This window comes from Bubalus kerabau, chromosome 18 (assembly GCF_029407905.1).
Source record: "Bubalus kerabau isolate K-KA32 ecotype Philippines breed swamp buffalo chromosome 18, PCC_UOA_SB_1v2, whole genome shotgun sequence".
Lineage (NCBI taxonomy): Eukaryota > Metazoa > Chordata > Mammalia > Artiodactyla > Bovidae > Bubalus > Bubalus kerabau.
This window is the reverse complement of record NC_073641.1, coordinates 43,211,187-43,231,183: the sequence shown is the minus strand read 5'-3', so window position 1 is coordinate 43,231,183 and position 19,997 is coordinate 43,211,187. Positions and strand designations below refer to the sequence as shown.

Here is a 19,997-nt window from a genome sequence, read left to right as displayed (position 1 = left end):
AACCTTGGAACTTACAATAATCACTGTAACCAGTTCACCCAGTTACACACCTCAATTTGCTGCAGCAACCAGATTAAGTAAGTGACCAAAAGCACAGGCTCATTTGGTGACTCATTTTGCCCATGACCATGTACCTCCACCTCCCTCCACGTAAAACCACGACCTTCCAGACGTCAACTTCTTCATTCAGGAGTTGGGAGTCACTGCTGCTGCTTTTGGAAAGGCTGGTGGGGTGGAGGAAGGGGACTGTTTCTAGCTGCTCCATCCATCTGCCCCTCCCTGACTGCCTTCTGACCCTGGTTTCCCACCTCCCACCCTCTGAAGCCTCTGGGAACAAACATGGTGTGAATCGAAGGACTAAACGTAGCATGTGCCATGACAACATGGTCCTGCTCTACCAAGTTATCTCTCAATTCTAATCAAAGCACGTGAGGTTATAACCAATTTCCACTTTACAGAGTGAAAGGTTCCCCTCAACCTTCGTGCAGTGGAAGCAAGAACTGAGTAAGTGGGGAAAACCTGATGGGAAATAAAACCTAAAAACACATGCGACTAGTTACCCTTTTGACTTCCTCTTCTTTTGTGTACCTCAGACAGAAGTGGAATACCCGGAGGTCTTTACAGTGGATGACCAGCTTCTCAGGGTACTTCTTCAGCTGTCCAAAGAGAGTCTTTTTTTTCTCATCAAACACTACAAAACAATGAAATCAACAAGGGAAATCATGCTATAAGACAGGTTAATGCTAAAGAAACAAGGTAGACTGCTAACTTCCAAGGAGGCCTTTCAAAAGTGAGAGGAAGGGTGTCATCTTCTCAGTAACCATTAGCATGGCCCCATCCCACCCAGCTGGGGCCTGTCCCACCCAGCAGGCCCCCCGCCCCGTCCCACCCAGTAGGAGCCTGGGACTCGGCAACAGCCAGGGCTCCTCACTCCTCCTGAGGAAGTACAAGACCAAAACGGACCTGCCACTGTCAGCAGAATCAACTCCTGCAGAAAACCCAGCTCTGAAAGCTGAGATTACGAAAGATGGGAGATCATTAGGGACCTGACCTGGGACAGCTGACTCCCAGGTTTATGGCTAGGGCCCCTCCTGACCCTGAATTTGGACATCCTGGTGCTGGAAACTCCATAAATGGCTACTGAATAGTTGCTCACAAAGCCTTGACTACCAAAATAGAGAAGTGATGTCAAGAGAGGCTTTGTGTAATCAGCAGAATAGATAGCTGTGTGTGGTACAACAGACTTTTACAGGTTAGCCTTTAAAGCAAGACCTGCATAGCTAACAATGACATATGACCAACATCTAGCCTGTAATGGCACCATGGAGTATTAGAAAGAACAGGTTCACGTTGAAGCCCAAGTTTCTCCAGCTAATAAGCTCGTCCTCAAATAAGCCACTTCACATCTCAGTTTTATCATCCAGAAAACTGATTAAGATAAATGGGTGAAGAAATTTTAGTAAACTATAAAAGGCCAAAAAAACAAAAAACAAAACCAACCCATCATTACCAGCTGTACATTCAAAGGCCTGGGGAACACAGATACTCACCTCCATAAATCTGATCAACACAGTGGAGGGTAATGTCATTTTCTCCTATAACCTTATTCTTAAACTGTGTTTCCTAAAAAATTCAAAAGGAAACAACTGTGATTCCTTGCTAAGCACTGTTAGACACTTACAGGCACAATGAATTACTATCCCCAACTTGCATACTAAGAAAAATGAGGAGCGGGTGGGGGAAATGGGCGAAGGGGGTCAAAAGGTACAAACTTAGTTTATATTATAAAATAAGTAAGTCCTGGAGATATAACATACAGCATGGTGACTACGGTTAGTAACACTGTACTGTACATTGGAGGAGGAAATGGCAACCCACTCCAACGTCCTTGCCTGGAGAATCCCAGGGACGGGGGGGCCTGGTGGGCCACCGTCTATGGGGTCGCACAGAGTCGGACATGACTGAAGCGACTGAGCAGCAGCAGCACTGTACATTATAAAGTTGCTAACAGGGTAGATCTTAAAAGTTCTCACCACAAGAAAAAAGTTGTACAACTACGTGAGGAGACGGATGTTAACTAAATGTATTGTGATAATCATTTCACAATACATACACATCCCAAATTCATCACGTTGTACATCTGAAACTACTACAATGTTATATGTCAAACCTATCTCAATAAAACTAAAGAAAAAATAAACGAAAAGGTATATGCCCTAAACAAACAGGGAAATGTCACATCCCGAGGAAAAGGACAGTGAAGTAGCAAAGTGTGTGAGAAATGTTGTGAACACTCGTTTTCAAACCCAGGCAGGACATGTCAGTCCTGGGCTGCTCCCAGGCCAACAGGCCAGGCAGCTCTGAGAGGTGCTGGGAGGTAGCACACGGGTTCGGATTTTTCTACCGAAATGCAGATGAGTGACAGGTGAGTGACAGAGCTATAAGAGGGCAGGAAGAAAACCCCAGGAGAGTCACATTTCTGTGAATGCTATCTCTGCACAGGACTAGGAACTAGGCTGTTACCGCAATGGCAGCACAGAGGCCCACACTGTGAGGCAGCGAGATGCTGCCATGGCCAGGCTGACCAGCTTCCAGGACCGCAGTGTGCTCTGAGCGGCGCGGACAATCCTTTCTCTCCTCTGCTCGCTCTTCATAAGGGGGACAAGTCTTACGGAAGAACACTGCTGCTCGGGGCAGAGCAAACACAAACCCAAACTCAAGTGCTGCATTCAGCACCAGTCTCATAACTGTACTTGGGTGCTAAATTTGGGGAAGAGTTCAGTGCAGAGAAAACATGGGGAACTAGTGTATTTGGGGACCTGTGATTCCCCTGAGTGATATGTACTGCACTGAAATACAGAAGAAAATAAAAAAGTTGACAGTGTGAACCTATGAGGTCCAATGCAGGCCAGCATGACATGAGGCCGTGGTGGAACTGCAGAGTGGTCCTCCCACCAAAGGGAGATCCCCAAGGAAGGAGAGCAGATCACGGGTGAGAAGGACTCTGGCCTTTGTGTTTACATGCATTAAGGGCAAGTTGCTGAGAAGCTGGGAAAAGAGACAACGGGGTCACAGGGGCAGTGCTACCCCAAACTCAGCCAAGTGCAGCTCACACGCACATCATTATCCAGGGCAGATTCATCATCGCCCAAGAAAGCAATCTTGAAGTCTGTGCAGACAAGCCTCCCGTAGATTCCACGCTGACAGGAATCTTCCTGGACACACTTCAGTACTGTGTTGGCTTCACACAGCAGCTGTTCACCTGATGGAAAGCAAAACAAGGTGTCCTGAGAGTCCTCAGGCAACATACAGAAGGCAAGCAGTACAAGCTTCCCCGGCTCTATTCCTGTAAAGACAAACACAGGCCACGACACGGCACAGGGGAGCTGCAAAACCCAGGGGGCAGACAAAGCAGCGTGGGGCCCACGGAGAGGTGGAATCACAATGACTCAGATACACCTTCACAAGGGGCACTTCTATCTTCTCACTGCAAATAATGGACGTATCCAAAGAGGCAGAAATGACCTAGGCTACACCGGCAGGCACAGATCTTAGTGCTTCTACTACTTGAACCCGAACAGACGTTCTGTACCCGAGCAGAAGCGGTACCCAAGCGAGCAAAGCCAGAAGGGCTGGCCGGCAAGCTGTGGAATGTAGTTCTCGGGCTCCCCTTCCTGCGAGAGTGGCCATTCCTTACCCCGGAAAGAGGACGGGGTGTGTGCCTGGTCCGGAGCTCTCAGGCAGCTTCCTCAGGCCCAGGGGCTACAGCATGACCGCACTCGGTCTGGCTCCGCAGACAAGGATGTGAAGAAAAGGGAGGTCAGAGGTTTGTGGGAAAGCAAGCCTGTTTCCTCTCTTTCTTCGCTGAGCGTGTTTCCTCTCACTATGTCACCTTTCCTGCTCTCTCTGCAGACGCCCAGCAGCACGGGAGCTGTATTTCCTGGTGACAGAGAGAGCCAACTTCCGTCTCCAGTCAAAGAGATGAGGGTTTAGGGATAGGCAGGAAGCGGAGAGGCTCATGAGGGCCGGATGGTAAGGACAGAAAAATAAAAGGAGGATACAGGGAAAGGAAAAACTAAGTATAATATTAAAAAAAAACAACAAACCCACCTAAGCGTAAATACTTTGCGACAAAGAAAAAACAGGAATTTTCTCCTCATCCAACAGACAACCATCTTCTTAAAATCTCCCTCTGGATTTTCCCTTCAATGTCTTTAAATTTACCATTTGGCTCAAAATTAATCTATTCTAACTTTCAATATGAAAACGAAGAATTTCAGATACTAAGACTATGAAGGGACACATAAAACGTTTCACCTTGTTTTTTTTCTCTTCCAAGTGGTTAAATAAAATAGAAATACAGGAAGATGGTTCTGTCACAAGCTCAGCCTCTACAGAGAGGTCAACACCTATAGGTCAGCATCCTGAAACCACCAGGCTTGACGAAAACAGTGAAGCGATAAGGGCCTCACTGGGGTTTAAAATAGTCTCAGAAAAAGCGCCTTAGCTGAGTCCAAGGTAGAAGGCACGTGAGCAAGGCTTTCTGTGCTTTCTACCCCTGGTGTAAAAACAGCTTTAAAAATAAATAAATAGAACAGCCTTAACAGTGAACCTCTTCCAAGGCCAGGCAAGCCATATGGGTCCATGGTCAGGCACTGGAGACCTAGCCACTGACCTCGCCACACTTGTCAGCCAGTACAGACAGACGGAGTCTCGGGTCATATGAGGCATGAGCTGGGAAAGATCTTAATCTAGCCTAGGAAACCTGGGCTGCACACCGAGACGAGACGTCAGGAATCCAGGGAATGCGAGAATGTACGTAACACTAAGCTGAAGACAAAAGTAAACTTCTGAATCTGTAACCCAAGAAGAGGAAATAGAATAGGGTATATGGATTGAGGTTTAGGCCATTTTTATAGGGAAGAGCCTTTGACACTTAAAAACATTTTTTTTAAAAGTTAGAGATTCTGATGTTTACCAAATAAGGTGGATCAGTCAGAAACTTGTGCATATTCATATTGTCCCAATAAAAGGGAATAAAATTAAAAGAACCAGAATGAGGCCTCAATTGTTTTGGGAAATGTACCTAAAAATACTTATGAAAAAAGCTGGAAAGAAAGAAAGCAGAAGAACTGAACGCACAACTCACAGGATAGCCCCATGTATAGAGAGCCTACACCACCAGGTCTGTTTCTGAATTCAGAAATGATTAAAACTCGACTTACGCTACAGACAGTCACTTTCCCCCATCTCAAAAAAAAAAAAACACCCAACCAATCCAGTCTCCTTGGTGATGACAAACAGCAAGCCCTGGCAGCGCAGCGCTGGGGAGCTGGTTAAGCCCCACCAGGGTGGGTGTAAGGATCTAGAAGGGAAGGATCTTCCAGATAGGGACCAGAAAAGTTGATGGGGCCAAGTAAGGCAACCTGAAAAAAGACCTCATTTGCTTACAAAGAGGTGAGAATTTCCCGCCTTTATTTTCATCCGCTGTGGGGAGGGGGAAACAAAAATTCTTTGCAGATGTTGTAACACTCAGTCCCAGGTGTGCAGTTACTGAACTACAGACCTTGACATTATGGTCCAACTCATTACTGTCACACACTGTGTGGATGAAAACAAAGGACTTTATATATAGCGCTACTAGAAATGACATAATTTATCTCTGGCTTTGAATTGCACACGGGGAGGTACGACGCTAACATGACTGTTACCTGGCAACAAGTGAAGAGTTACTTCCTTCTCGGTTGCTTCCTTTTCGTTTGTGTGAATTTCCTAAAAGAGAAGAGCAAAGCGTAATATATTTAAGGGCTCAAATGAATAACATAAAGCCATACTTTCAGAATACATGCTAAAACATCACGTTCAGCAGCTTTTTGTTTATTTGACAAGCTAGGTGTTTTTTAAAATTGAAGTATAACTGATTTCTCAAATGGTAAAGACTCCACCTGCAATGCAGGAGTCCCGGGTTTGATCCCTGGGTCGGGAAGATCCTCTGGAGGAGGGCATGGCAACCCACTCCAGTATTCTTGCCTGGAGAATAACCAAGGACAGAGGAGCCTGGTGGGCTACAGTCCATGGGGTCGCAAAGAGTCGGACACAACTGAGCAACTAACTAACACACAGCTGATTTACAATGTTGTGTTAACAGCTTTTAAAAAGTAATTTAAAAAAACTTTTAAAAAAATAGGTACATTTGGTTTATTCTTTTTTTTGGCAGCACAGCATGTAAGATCTTAGTTCCCCAACCAGGGACCGAACGCCAGCCACCTGCAGGGAAAACACGGAGTCTTAACCACTGAATCACCAGTGAAGTACCTAAAGTATCTTTAACTAAAGAAGCCAGAAAATTTCAACAGGTCAGTTCAATGGATTACACTAACGATTCAGAAGTGACAATGATTAGGAGGAGCCCCAGGGATGGGCACTCCCCACATACAGGAACAGATGTCACTCAGCAAGGCAAGGCAGCTCGAGCAGAGTCAGAGAGAGAATGGAAGACAGCCCAAGAATGATTCCCTTCTTCCTCCAGTGAGGATCAAGGATCAAAAACTAAAGTAGACTGCTGTGTTTCTGAGAAAATGGACCTGTGTAAAGGGCTTGAAGGTAAAAACAGGAAGCTATGAACATATCAAGTCAACACTGATCCATCCACTCTGCAGCATGTGCGTGCATGCTAAGTTGCTACAGGCATGTCTGACTCTGTGATTCTATGAACTGTAGCCCACCAGGCTTCTCTGTCCATGGGATTCTCCAGGCAAGAATACTGGAGTGGGCTGCCATGCCCTCCTCCAGGGCATCTTCTAGACCCAGGGATTGAACCCATGTCTCTTATGTCTCCTGCATTGGCAGGTGTGTTCTTTACCACTAGCGCCACCTGGGAAGCCCTGCAGCACACTAGGGCTCAGAAAAGGTGTCTGGGAAGATATTTGCTCATTCTAAGTTACCTAAAACCACTCAACAGTGCCCCAGGATGCAATCATTCCTAGTAAAGAATCAAGGCCAGGTTCTTCTCTTTTTTTTTAATTTACTTATTTTGGGCTACACTGGGTCTTCATTGCTGCGCGCAGGCTCTTTCTAGTTGTAGACAGCAGGGGCTACTCTTTGCTGTGGGTGCACGAGCTTCTCAGTGGGCTGGCTTCTCTTGTTGCAGAGCATGAGCTCTAGGGAGTACGTGCTCATTGCTCTGCAGAATGTGGAATCTTCTTGGACGACGGATTGAACCCATGTCCCCTGCACTGAAGGAAGATGCTTATCCACTGCACCACCAAGGGAAGTCCAAGGCGAGGTTCTGTGTCACTGTTTCTCAATTAACAATGTCTTCAAAGGCTTTTATCCAGGGTTCAGTGTTTCCCCGATATTCAAAGATAACTAGCAATCATTTCGGAGAAGGCAATGGCGCCCCACTCCAGTACTCTTGCCTGGAAAATCCCATGACGGAGGAGCCTGGTAGGCTGCAGTCCATGAGGTCGCTCAAAGTCGGACAGGGCTGAGCGACTTCACTTTCACTTTTCACCTTCATGCATTGGAGAAGGCAATGGCAACCCACTCCAGTGTTCTTGCCTGGAGAATCCCAGGGACAGGGGAGCCTGATGAGCTGCCGTCTATGGGGTCGCACAGAGTCAGACACGGCTGAAGTGACTTAGCAGCAGCAGCAATCATTTCAAATCCTGAAAGATGATGCTGTGAAAGTGCTGCACTCAATATACCAGCAAATTTGGAAAACTCAGCAGTGGCCACAGGACTGGAAAAGGTCAGTTTTCATTCCAATCCCAAAGAAAGGCAATGCCAAAGAATGCTCAAACTACCACACAATTGCACTCATCTCACACGCTAGTAAAGTAATGCTCAAAATTCTCCAAGCCAGGCTTCAGCAATATGTGAACCATGAACTTCCAGATGTTCAAGCTGGTTTTAGAAAAGGCAGAGGAACCAGAGATCAGATTGCCAACATCTGCTGGATCATTGAAAAAGCAAGAGAGTTCCAGAAAAGCATCTATTTATGCTTTATTGACTATGCCAAAGCCTTTGACTGTGTGGATCACAATAAACTGTGGAAAATTCTGAAAGAGATGGGAATACCAGACCACCTGATCTGCCTCTTGAGAAACCTATATGCAGGTCAGGAAGCAACAGTTAGAACTGGACATGGAACAAAAGACTGGTTCCAAATAGGAAAAGGAGTACCTCAAGGCTGTATACTGTCACCCTGCTTATTTAACTTACATGCAGAATACATCATGAGAAACGCTGGGCTGGAAGAAACACAAGCTGGAATCAAGATTGCCAGGAGAAATATCAGTAACCTCAGATATGCAAATGACACCACCCTTATGGCAGAAAGTGAAGAGGAACTAAAGAGCCTCTTGATGAAAGTGAAAAGAGGAGAGTGAAAAAGTTGGCTTAAAGGTCAACATTCAGAAAATTAAGATCATGGCATCTGGTCCCATCACTTCATGGGAAATAGATGGGGAAGCAGTGAAAACAGTGTCAGACTTTGTTTTTTTTGGGCTCCAAAATCACTGCAGATGGTAATTGCAGCCATCAAATTAAACGACGCTTACTCCTTGGAAGGAAAGTTATGACCAACCTAGACAGCATATTCAAAAGCAGAGACATTACTTTGCCAACAAAGTTCCGTCTAGTCAAGGCTATGGTTTTTCCAGTGGTCATGTATGGATGTGAGAGTTGGACCGTGAAGAAAGCTAAGTGCCGAAGAATTGATGCTTTTGAACTGTGGTGTTGGAGAAGACTCTTGAGAGTCCCTTGGACTGCAAGAAGATCCAACCAGTCCATTCTGGATCAGCCCTGGGATTTCTTTGGAAGGAATGATGCTAAAGCTGAAACTCCAGTACTTTGGCCACCTCATGCGAAGAGTTGACTCACTGGAAAAGACTCTGATGCTGGGAGGGATTGGGGGCAGGAGGGGAAGGGGACGACAGAGGCTGAGACGGCTGGATGGCATCACTGACTCGACTGACTGTGAGTGTGAGTGAACTCCGGGAGTTGGTGATGGACAGGGAGGCCTGGTGCGCTGCAATTCATGGGGTCACAAAGAGTCGGACACGACTGAACGACTGAACTGAACTGATGATTTCCATCCTGGGAGACGCCAATAAATGAAGCCTCCCTGACACAGCGCCTCTCAAAGCTGTGGAGCATCAGGTCAGCTCGGGGCGTTGTTCTTCACCTCCGCAGACGCTCAGGCCCCACCACAAGCCTGAGGAATCAGAGTGTGGGAGCCGCTGCTGAGTCCCTCGTCTGTAAACACTCCCCAGATGACTCTGACACACTGCTCCAGGTTACACAAGAGAGACCGTTTTTTGCATATGTAAATGCTAGGAGTGGATCTGGTAATTTAGAAATTCTCATTGAGAGTTTTCATCATCTGTCATTGACAAAGAACTAAATTAAAGCACAATTACTTTTGACAGGTTTATCATCTTTGTCCGAGGAAAGCAAAGCTATGCATTAAATTCAATCAGCTGCTACACAACTAGCAATCATCTTTAGTGCTTGGAATTCAATTGAAAAACTGAAGCCAGGACAGAGAAGACTACCTTATTGTTACGCTGTCCACAGAAGTATCATCTTCTGACTTAAAGATTTTATACTATCCCCAAATTACCGACGTACATCAATTCTTGAAATGATTAGTGAAATCCTTTGTTTACATCCCATGAACAAGACAATCAGGAGACATCTTTCAGGATGGTCCCACCCAAAACACCCTTGTCCTGGACTACTGTTACCTGCTTCCCTAACTTCCTTCCTGGAGAGAACCACCTCCTTCCCACCACCTGCGTGAGCTAACAGACAAGACATACTTGCAAATGGCTAATTATTTTATCTCCCCCATTAATTCGGCTGAAGGGCTAAGAGAAGCTAATCAAGCTGGCTACTTCAACTACAGGCTTTGTAGCATATGTGCTAAGTCACTTCAGTGGTGTCTGACTCTTGGTGACCCTATGGACAGTAGCCCACCAGGCTTCTCTGTCCATCAGATTCACCAGGTGAGTATAATGGCATGGATTGTCATGCCCTCCTCCAGGGGATCTTCCCAACCCAGGGATCGAACCTGAATCTCTTATGTCTCCTGCGTTGGCAGGCGGGTTCTTTACCACTAGCGCCACTTGGGAAGCCCACAGACTTTGTAGATTTGGCTAACTTCCCTGGTGGCTCAGAGGTTAAAGCGTCTACCTGCAATGTGGGAAACCTGGGTTCGATCTCTGGGTCGGGAAGATTCCCTGGAGAAGGAAATGGCACCCCACTCCAGTATTCTTGCCTGGAGAATCCCATGGACGGAGAAGCTTGGTGGGCTACAGTCCATGGAGTTGCAAAGAGTCAGACACGACTGAGCAACTTCACTTTCACGCAACAGCAGAGAAAGCTGTTCTGTAGAGAATGAGACACATGAAGAAGATAGGTGGAGACAAAAGACCGTCCCCCAAACAAATAAGCAGTCCAGGCCTGGTCTCCACAGATTTCCAGGCTCTGGTGATGCCCAACCACGCCTCTGGCCCACAGTTCCAAGCATCACACCTGTATCTTTATAACAGTCTCCTTTGTGAGCCAAAGCTAGCTACAGCGATTCTGCTGACCATCACCAATGGTACTGACTTTGGTCAACTGCACCAACAGAGAAACCAGAGATGATGGACTCATGTCATGCAACATGTCATGCAACATGTCAATGTGCAGTATGTCCAGGGCTACAGGATTAGGAACCGACATCAGAGACACCGTCTCACATGAGTTAAGAATGACGGAAATCACACACCAGACCTAGCACCTGCCACTTCAACCGTGTGGATTTTAGGTGAGGACGTATGAGGCCTCCAGGCTGTAAAACCTCACAGGGTTTCACCATTATTCAAGCGGAAAGAGCCCCCCCTGAATGGCGTGCCTTGGCTGCAACCCCCACAATCCCTGCATGACCTCCCAGGGTGTAGGGGCGCACACTACTTCCAGCACCCTTTCCCACATACCAGGTAAAGCAGAAACTGCCTTAAAAACAAAACACCCCAGGGACTTGAAGTGGTTAAGACTCCTGCTTCCACTACAGGGGGTGCAGGTTGGGTCCCCAGTCGGGAAACTAAGATCCTGCGTGCTGCATGGCGTGCCCAAAAAAAAAATCCCATAATGTCCTCAGCCTTGTCTTTTCCAAACTAAGTCGTACAGTGTATGTGTTTGTGCACACACACACAAATATGTACGTATATGTATTGTTCAGTCGCTAAGTTGTGTCCATCTCTTTTTGATACCATAGACTATAACCCGCCAGGCTCCTCTGTCCATGGGATTGTCCAGGCTCTTGCTGGACAGAATGCTGGAGTGGGTTGCCATCTCCAGGGGTCTTCTTGATTCAAGGATTGAACCTGTGTCTCCTGCATTGGCAGGGGGGTTCTTTACCACTGAGCCACCTGAGAAGCCTATATATATGTACAGATGTATATAAAAGCAGAGGATGCTAGGCTTCTAAAGATAATTGAGGTTTGTACATGAAAAAGGAGAAGGAGATTTATAAGAAACAAAGGTAACTGAATGAATCTCTACCAAGTGCTAGGTAAACAGGAGCTCACAGCCCAGTGGGGAGACGAGACAATACTAACACACTGTTCTGCCATATGCGACAGGTTGATGCTTTAACGAAGGCTCTGAAACCTTCTTAAACACAAAAGTGGGGACCTGACTCAGTAGAGGGACCAACAGAGGGCAGGGAAAGGGCAGACTGTTCAAGCAGTCTCCCTGGAAGTGGCTCACAAGGAGTGTGCAGGAGTTCAACAGATGGACCAGCAGAGGGAGGAGGAGAGGAAAGAGACGGTGCAGACATGGTGACAAGGAAGGCCGTTTTAAGGAGTCTGGGCTTTATCCCGTGGGCTGTGAGGAGCAAGGAGTTTAAGCAGAGTGCACTAAACACATGGTGTTTACTATCTGCAACAAGTGTCTTTCAGGTAACAGCACAGGACTATGTCAGAAACCTGGGTGGGTTCTGGCCTCCAGAGCAAGTGGGACCATCTGGGCAAGTGTCCTGGCCTCGGAGTGCCCGCTGAAGAGAATGGAATCAGGAGCTGCACTGCCTGCCTGATGATCACATCATGACAGCACAGTGAGCCTCACTCAGTATTTGTGCTCTCAAAGGAGGCAGGGTCCATAGTGGCTCGCCCTCACTAGAACGGCAAAGGAAGACCCCTGCAGACCAGCTCTCCATTCTAAAACACAGGCACGACAGGGCACCCCGATCTCAGAGGGGGAGAAGAGAAATCTACCAGAAGCATCTCCTCAGAGAAAAAAGGAAAGGACTGGAGGCCTTTTCCCCTCATGGAAAAAGGGAAACTTGAGACTCACCCTTATCTTTTTCAAATGCCCCAGAAGCTTATTACACATTTTTCACTTTAAGAGTAGGGACTCCTTGGTACTTCCCTGGTGATCCAGTGGCTAAGACCCAGTGCAGCCAAATAAATAAATAAAAATAAATATATTTTGTAAAGAGTAGGGACTCCTCCTCGTCTCTGGAATAATGTTAAATACATTCTGATGCTGGCAACAAGTTGCTGACCAAAAACTGATCTGAGACAAAGAAAAACCCACCAAGCAGCCACGTATCTCATAAAGTGTGTGGGAAATTTGAGCGTGAGAGGCGGTGGCAGAAAAACCACCAAGATTTCTAACAGTGCTTGACTTCCTACTAAAGCTGCCACTATTCATCAGACTTCCTTCAGCTGCAGACAGGGAGAGGAGAGGTCAGAATAATGAGGTAAGATGCACACTGCTGCCGACAAGCTAGTGTTCAACAAAAAGGAGTCTAACCAGCCAGTGCATGTGAGCCCTTGCCTCGAATGCCACTAAATAACTTTGTGTGAGTGTGCTGTTAGCCGTTCAGTTGTATCTGACTCTTTGCGACTCCATGGACTGGGACCCACCAGGCTCCTCCATCCATGGGATTTTCCAGGCAAAAATACTGGAGTGGGTTGTCATTCCCTTCTCCAGGGAATCTTCCCAACCCAGGGATTGAACTTGGGTCTCCTGCATTGCAGGCAGACTCTTTACCATCTGAGCCACTAGGGAAGACTAAACAAGTAAACAGCTTTACTTGTCCAAAACACAGGTCATACAGCAACCTCAGCTATTTGAAACACTGCTGAAAATCCCAAAGTGAAAAGAGACTTCTGAGTGGTAAAGACAGGTGTACACGGCAATCAAGGCCCTCCACAAGCTGTCAGTCTCAGCTTCCACTTCAACTGCACACGTTTAACTATAATAATAAGTCACATTTATTAAGTTCTATGATGTGCCAGATAAGTACTCGTCATAAGTATCTCATTAATCTGCATAACACCAGAAGCGGTACTGCTTCCATTTTACAGATGAAGAAACTGAGGCTTAAAGAGGTTCAGGAACTTCCCTTTAATAGGAAAATAAGTCACTAACCAAGGGTTCAGCCCAAGCCCTGACTAACTCCAGAGCCCACATTCCTTGCTGCTGTGTTCCAACAAACACGGTCTCTAGTTTCCTACCACAAAACATCCATTGCGCGTAACAGAAAACCAGTCTCCTGCTACAAAACTCATTAGAACAAATTAGAAAAATTCCCTTACGAGAACTGTACTCCACTGTACAAGGCTTTGCCTCATACAGGACAGAAGCACGTGAAAGCAAGCGCCAGCTGCGCGCCTGAGAATCTGCTGAGAGACTGTGGAGTAGCCTGGCTGTTTCACTCCACTGGCTCTCAGTTTTCTCTAGTGTCTTACCAAGTTCATATTCAGGATGCACACATCTCAAAAGTGTGGTGGACCTAGAATCTTGGCAAAGGCGGAAAAAGGGAAGGCTCTGCAGGTTGACCAATGACCTTGAAAAGAATGGGGCAGGGGTGTCTACCGTGAAGCTCTCCTAAGCCAGATGCTTGTAAATGTTCACGTCAACCCTTCACTGCTTACAAGGGCTCTGAGTCAAAAACCAAAGTTGTTATTCTCAGTTTAATTTCATCCAGGCAGAAGGGCAAATTCCAAGAGGCAACATAACATCCCTAAAGGTTCCAAAACACAATTTCTTTCGATCACATCTGGCACCAAGCGCTAAAAAGACATAATACAAACATTTTTATTTCCTCCAAGTTGCTCCACTGCTCTAAAATGGACACTTAATACTCTGTTTTCTCCGCTAAAATAGAAAATCGGAGGGAGAAGATGCATTTGTGGCTACATATTAGGTGGTAATCCATGTGTATCTCAGAACGAAATTTACCTTTTTTTTTTTAAAAGCAGAGTTGTATTTTTAAAACAGCATAGTACTAAGAATTTAAGCTTTGTCTTTCCCCCGTTTCTCCAAACTTCTCTCTGTGCACGTATTGAAAACAAGTAATACAGACTTGAGGCAACAGTCCAAACCCAGCTCTGGTACCTGCAGACATGAATTTGGGCTTGCCATTTAACCTGACTGAGCTTGGCTTCCTCCTGTGTGAATGGAAACAACACTGCCGACTATGAGGTTATGAGCAGAAGCGGGTGTAAACGCATGGCATACGTATTCAGCAAACGAGATTTGTTACAACTATCGGACTGGGCAGAATCTGTCCTCCTTGATTCCTGTCTTTTTCTCTCCCTTTCCTCTGATAATTAAATAAAGGTTTCAACATACTACTTAAGAGCTGCAATTATTTAAGATTCTGCATGAGCAGAATAACTTCTGCTCCTCTTGTCAATTCTGTTTCCCACGTTAAACGAAACTGACTCCACTCAGGAGACTTCTCAATTCTTTTTTCTGGGGATCAGAAAACTCCTGCAATTAGCAACACCCAGACTGGTCCTAATTCCATTAGACTTTGACTACACAGGACTATCTGAAGTCATGGAAAAAGAAACGGCCTTTTTCTATTAATAGGACTTGTTTTCTACAGTGAGTTAGGTCTGGTCATTTGGTGTCTTTTCTTCTGCAATAGAAAGTATTCTGAACCCACTTACAAGACCAAAAGAGCAAACTAATAGCATCCTTAAGAAAACACCACATCCGAGGAAGAGACTGCTCAGGCACCGCGACCAAAGGAAAGTTTTCTCAACTGCTGAGTTTATTCAAAGCAGGTTAAACTGAGAATTCCCTAGTGGTCCAGTGGTTAAGACTTGATACTTTCACTGTCGCGGGCCTGGGTTTGATCCCTGATAAGGGAACTAAGATCACACACACATACACATACACACACACACACACAAGCTACTGAAAGTTGGTGACAAATTGAGAATAAAAACTTATATAAGCACTTTTGTACTGGAATTTAAAGAGCCATACTGCAGACTAATATCACTACTATCTAATATCTATATCACTAATATCTAATCTGTCTCTGTTTATCACTTCAAAAACAGTATAAATAAGCACCATCATCACCAACCTCCCCTTCACCCCTGAAATCAAAATATACACCAGTCCTGAAAAGAGAAATTATCTAGGGGACTCCAATAAATCAGGGTGTGTAAACAGGAATGAAAAGGAAACCCTCCCCTTAGAAAAAAAGTGAAATTCTCCCTTTTCTCTGGGAAGCCACCTGTACAGGTTGGGGAGAAGGCAGGGAACACAGAATGGAGAGTTCTCACGTCTTAATAGCTCTTTTGCTTACATATTTTTATAGTATTTTTTTTTTTGGACCCCATAAGAAAAACACAGAAAGAACTAACAAATATGGAGATAATATTTTAATATTTCAAAGTGTTTTCTCTTTTTTTGAGAAACAAGAGGTGTAACATCTGCTGTTGCTGATTCTGGGGGAATGAGCATAGCTAAATGGAGAAGAGGGGAAGCGGTTAACAATAAGGCACAGCCCACGTCTGGATGCGCCAAGGGTTATGGACACAATGAAATTCCCACGTGTACATCCTCCTACTGACCAAGCTGAGTTCTCAATGCGTAATAAGCTGCTGTCTTCATCGGCAAATTTACTGGGCAAGTGATTAAAGGCTATCCAACTTGACCTTTACAACTGGATGAGAAAATACAATCTCTTCCTTACTGACATCACAAATTACTCCATCGTGACTCAGGGGTTGCTGGTGAACTGCAGAAATCACAAGTGTGCACTCTATGAACGTCAAAGCGGCTACCCTCAAGGGCCAGCCCTCACGGAGGCTGAGAGGTGAATAACAGTAACAAACATTTCTAGAGCCTTATGTACCAGGCACTGTTTAAAGGGCTTTATACTTATTAACTCATTTAATCCTCACAGCAAGCCTTGAGGAAGGGCTCTTATACCCACTCTCCCCTCCATTCTGCAGGTGAAGACACTCAGCTAGCATGTGGTACAGGTGGAAGTCAAACCTGACAGCTGGCTCAACTTGCGTTCTTACACGAGGCCACATTACTTCTTCTGTGAGATGAAGGGAAAAAAGGAAAACAGCACAGGAAGATCACTAATGCATCTGCTAGACAAGCATCACTGAAAGAACCCACAGTGTCGTTGTTCAGTCGTGTCTGATTCTTTGCGACCCCATGGAGTGTAGCCTCTGTCTGTGGGATTTTCCAGGCAAGGATATTGGAGTGGGTAGCCATCCCCTTCTCCATGGGATCTTCTGACTCAGGGATCGAAGTTGGGTCTCCCATATTGCAGGCAGATTCTTTACCATCTGAGCCACCTGGGAAGCCCCAGGAAAAGCCTCAAATTGTTGTGGAGAGGGAAAGAGGCTGAAAGGAAAAAAAAAATACATCTACCCCAGGAGTAATGGCCGCTGTGTGGGGAAGAACTCAGGGGCTTCCTCAACACCACCCGAGAGCTCACCTCTTACGACTTACTCCACTCCATCCTCCAAGGCCTAGGTCTCTGTCACTCCAACCAACCCTCGAGAGTTCCGTGAGAACCTTGTGCGGTCCCACACTCCAGGAAAGGCCCCAAGGCAAATAACACAGTATGGTCTGGGCTACCCTGTGCTTCCCTTCAGAAGAATGTCATCTAGGAGTCCCCTTTACACTTCCTTCCCCTTCACCCTTGGTATCCAGTCTTTGACCAAATCCTATGGGTACTGCCTATTACAGACACCCAGAGCCCACGCTCCTCTCTCACCTCCACCAGGACCAGCCTAGTCCAGGCTCTCATCGTCGCCCACGTGGACCAGTGCAGCAGCTTTCCAACTGCTCAGCCTGCATCTGCCCCTCTGGCACCCACTGCCCGCCCTGGAGGGGCAGTGGCCCCTCAGGACACAGCCCGCTCTGGGTGACCGGTGGGAGAAGGACAACGACCTGACAGAGCTCGCCAGGTCCTGCACAGCCTGGTCCCTGCCTCCCTGTCCAGCCTGGTCTCCCACGCCCTCCTCCTCAGTCTGCACGTCGGCCACACCGGCCTTCCGTCAGCCTCTCGTACCTGCCAAGCTCCTTCCTGCCTTGAGTCCAAGCCCCTGCGTGGAATGCTTCTCCTCTCTGCCCTGTGAGTTTCTGTGTACCCATCAGACCTCAGGACAAGGGTCTTTTCCTCTGGGAAGCCTTCTCTGCCATCAGGTTCTTTAAGCCCTCTGTATCTTTCCCTCTTAGCACTTGTCACAATTGCAGTATCACATTTGTTTATGTAACTATTTAAGTCTATCTCCCCATCAGTTTATAAACTCTTTGAGGGCAGGCTCTCTGTTTTTCTGTTCACCATACTGCCCGAGTCCAGTGTGTGTCCATGTGTGTGTGAGTGCTAAGTCGCTTCAGTCGTGTCTGACTCCTTGTGACCCCATGGACTGTAGCCCACCAGGGTCCTCTGTCCATGGCATTCTCCAGACAAGAATACTGGAGTGGGTTGCCATGCCCTCTTCCAGCAGATCTTCCTTACCCAGGGATCAAACCCATGGCTCTTATGTCTCCTGTATTGCCAGGCGGGTTTGTTACCACTAATGCTGCCTGGGAAGCCCCAGCACAGGCCTTGCAAACAGTTAGTGCTCAAAAGATTTCACTGAGTAATTTAGTTAATAATGACTTTAAGTAATAAGAGGTTTTTAAACCACTCCAGTGGGGTACAGAGAAACATTTGGAAGATTAAGAGACAATATCTAGGCTTGGGCATTAACACAGGCGGCATCACCAAATGCTCTCATGTTACTGGAAAGAACATTCCATTGTAGACTGTCACACATATGACATTCATCCAGAAAGACTGAAAGTCGTGAAGCCTGTCCAGTGAGAGAGGCAGGGCAGCAGCCACCATGGATGGACTCGGTGTCCTCCCAGGATCTCACAGGCAATTCAACCAGCGCCCAGGGACGGCTGCTTCTACCCTCTCCCTCTTCTTTGGAGCAGTGGGAGCTTCTTAACTGTCACCTGGTTTCAGCAAAGGGCCCTGGGCTCCCCCTTAACCCTCTGCTCCTTCTGCCCTTCAACTGTGACACTCCCTGCCCAGCTGCCTTATTAGCAAATGGCCACAGTCTTATTTCCGGAGCTGGACACGTGGGATAAAATCCCTTACTGACCCCAATTGCGTATCATGTTCAATGTATAAGAAAAGAAGGTTGGGAAAGTACAGTTCTTTTAACAATCAAGCAGAACTGGTTCTACTAGTTATGCTGACAGACTTTTTTCTCTGCCACAGGCCCGAAAAGGAACTCAATTGGAAAGTGATGCAGATTTTCAACAAATGGGGTATTAACCAAGGCCCCTGTGGTTTGTGCAGCACCTCTCGGGGTTTTGACAGAGCTTGCTATTACCACAAGAGAGTAGCAGAGACTGCCAGCTGGCGCTGGTCACAGAGCATCCAAGTCTTCAAACCCGGGAATCCTAGAGGCCTGCATTCAGTCAGAACAGCAGCTTGAAATAAACGGAGGGAGGGCAGTTATGCCAGAGGGGTGGGATCAAGGTTGGGGGTTTTTTGTTAATTACTTATTTCAATATTTACCCCAATGCTATGGCTACCTTTGTTTGTTGGTTTTAAAAGGGGATAAGGGCATAAACAGCAGGTCTTCCAGCTTCCGTACATTTTACCCCACAGATCAAAAGGAGCTACCTCTGTTCCTGCTGCGCTTGGACAATCAACAGTTCCCAGGACTTGCTGCCCCGACATGGCCTAGGAACTCCGCCCCGCGCTGAGCCAGAGGCACTCCCATTCTGGCCACTTGTGTGCCAGACAAGATGTGAGAACTGCACCCATTCTCCAGCAAGCTTGCGGCCCAAAGGAGACACGCCCACTGGGACCCACCTCACACAGCTGGCCCAGCATGGATTCCTTTTCCTTTTTTTAATTGTGGCAACAGTCACATAATATAAAACATAATATTTTAACTATATTCAACTGCACTGTTCAGTGGCACTAAGTACATCTGCCTCGTTGTGCAACTGGTCGAGTATTTAAAAGGCGTCCACCTGATCGCTCAGACTTTCGTCTCTGAGAAGGAGTGGCACAGATCACAGGGCTGCAGTGAGCCTGCGGAGCGAAACCAGTGAGTCAACACTCAAGCTGTGTGTCTGGTTCCTCAGAGCCGCAAGGTGGACCCGCCTCCAATGGATACTGACTGATTCCAACCACCAGCTTCCAGGTAGGCTAACCACCAAACACCCAGGATAAAAGATGGAGAACTGACTTCAGCATTCAAGACATTTAGACAGACACATTAAAAAAAAAAAAAATAACTGGAAAACTAGGGAATCAGGGCTATAAATATTCATTCATTATGCTAAGTCACTTCCGTCATGTCTGACTCTTTGTGACCCCAAGGACTGTAGCCTCCCAGGCTCCTCTGTCCATGGGGATTCTCCAGGCAAGAATACTGGAGTGGGTTGCCATGCCGTCCTCCAGGGGAATCTTCTCAATCCAGGGATGGAATCTGTGTGTCTTACATCTCCTACATTGGCAGGTGGGTTCTTTACCACTTGTGCCACCTGGAAAGCCAGTAACATATTAATATTAGACACCAACAGAAGGTTCTCTTTTTACACGTCATCTCACTTAATCCTCTCCACTCTTGACTGACATTACTGCTCCCGTTTTAGAGAGGAGGAAATCGAGGCTGACCAAGGGTAAGTGAAGCGAGACCTGAGCCTGGGCCTGCCTG

General features: G+C 46.6%; 1 protein-coding gene and 1 long non-coding RNA gene across 2 annotated transcripts in view; one reads left to right on the top strand and one right to left on the bottom strand.

The window, feature by feature from the left end:
- MTMR12 (myotubularin related protein 12) overlaps positions 1–19,997 on the bottom strand; it is a 68,075-nt gene that overhangs the window by 33,177 nt on the left and 14,901 nt on the right. The window contains exons 2-5 of the mRNA XM_055554948.1: positions 5,712–5,772; positions 3,120–3,262; positions 1,551–1,623; positions 561–691 (exon numbers count right to left, since the gene is read on the bottom strand). Of these exons, the coding sequence (XP_055410923.1) occupies positions 561–691; positions 1,551–1,623; positions 3,120–3,262; positions 5,712–5,772 (408 nt within the window). The remainder of the gene's footprint in view (positions 1–560; positions 692–1,550; positions 1,624–3,119; positions 3,263–5,711; positions 5,773–19,997) is intronic.
- LOC129633163 (uncharacterized) lies at positions 17,235–19,059 on the top strand. Its single transcript, XR_008704933.1, has 3 exons — positions 17,235–17,401; positions 18,542–18,591; positions 18,938–19,059. It is a non-coding gene; the product is annotated as an uncharacterized LOC129633163 (long non-coding RNA).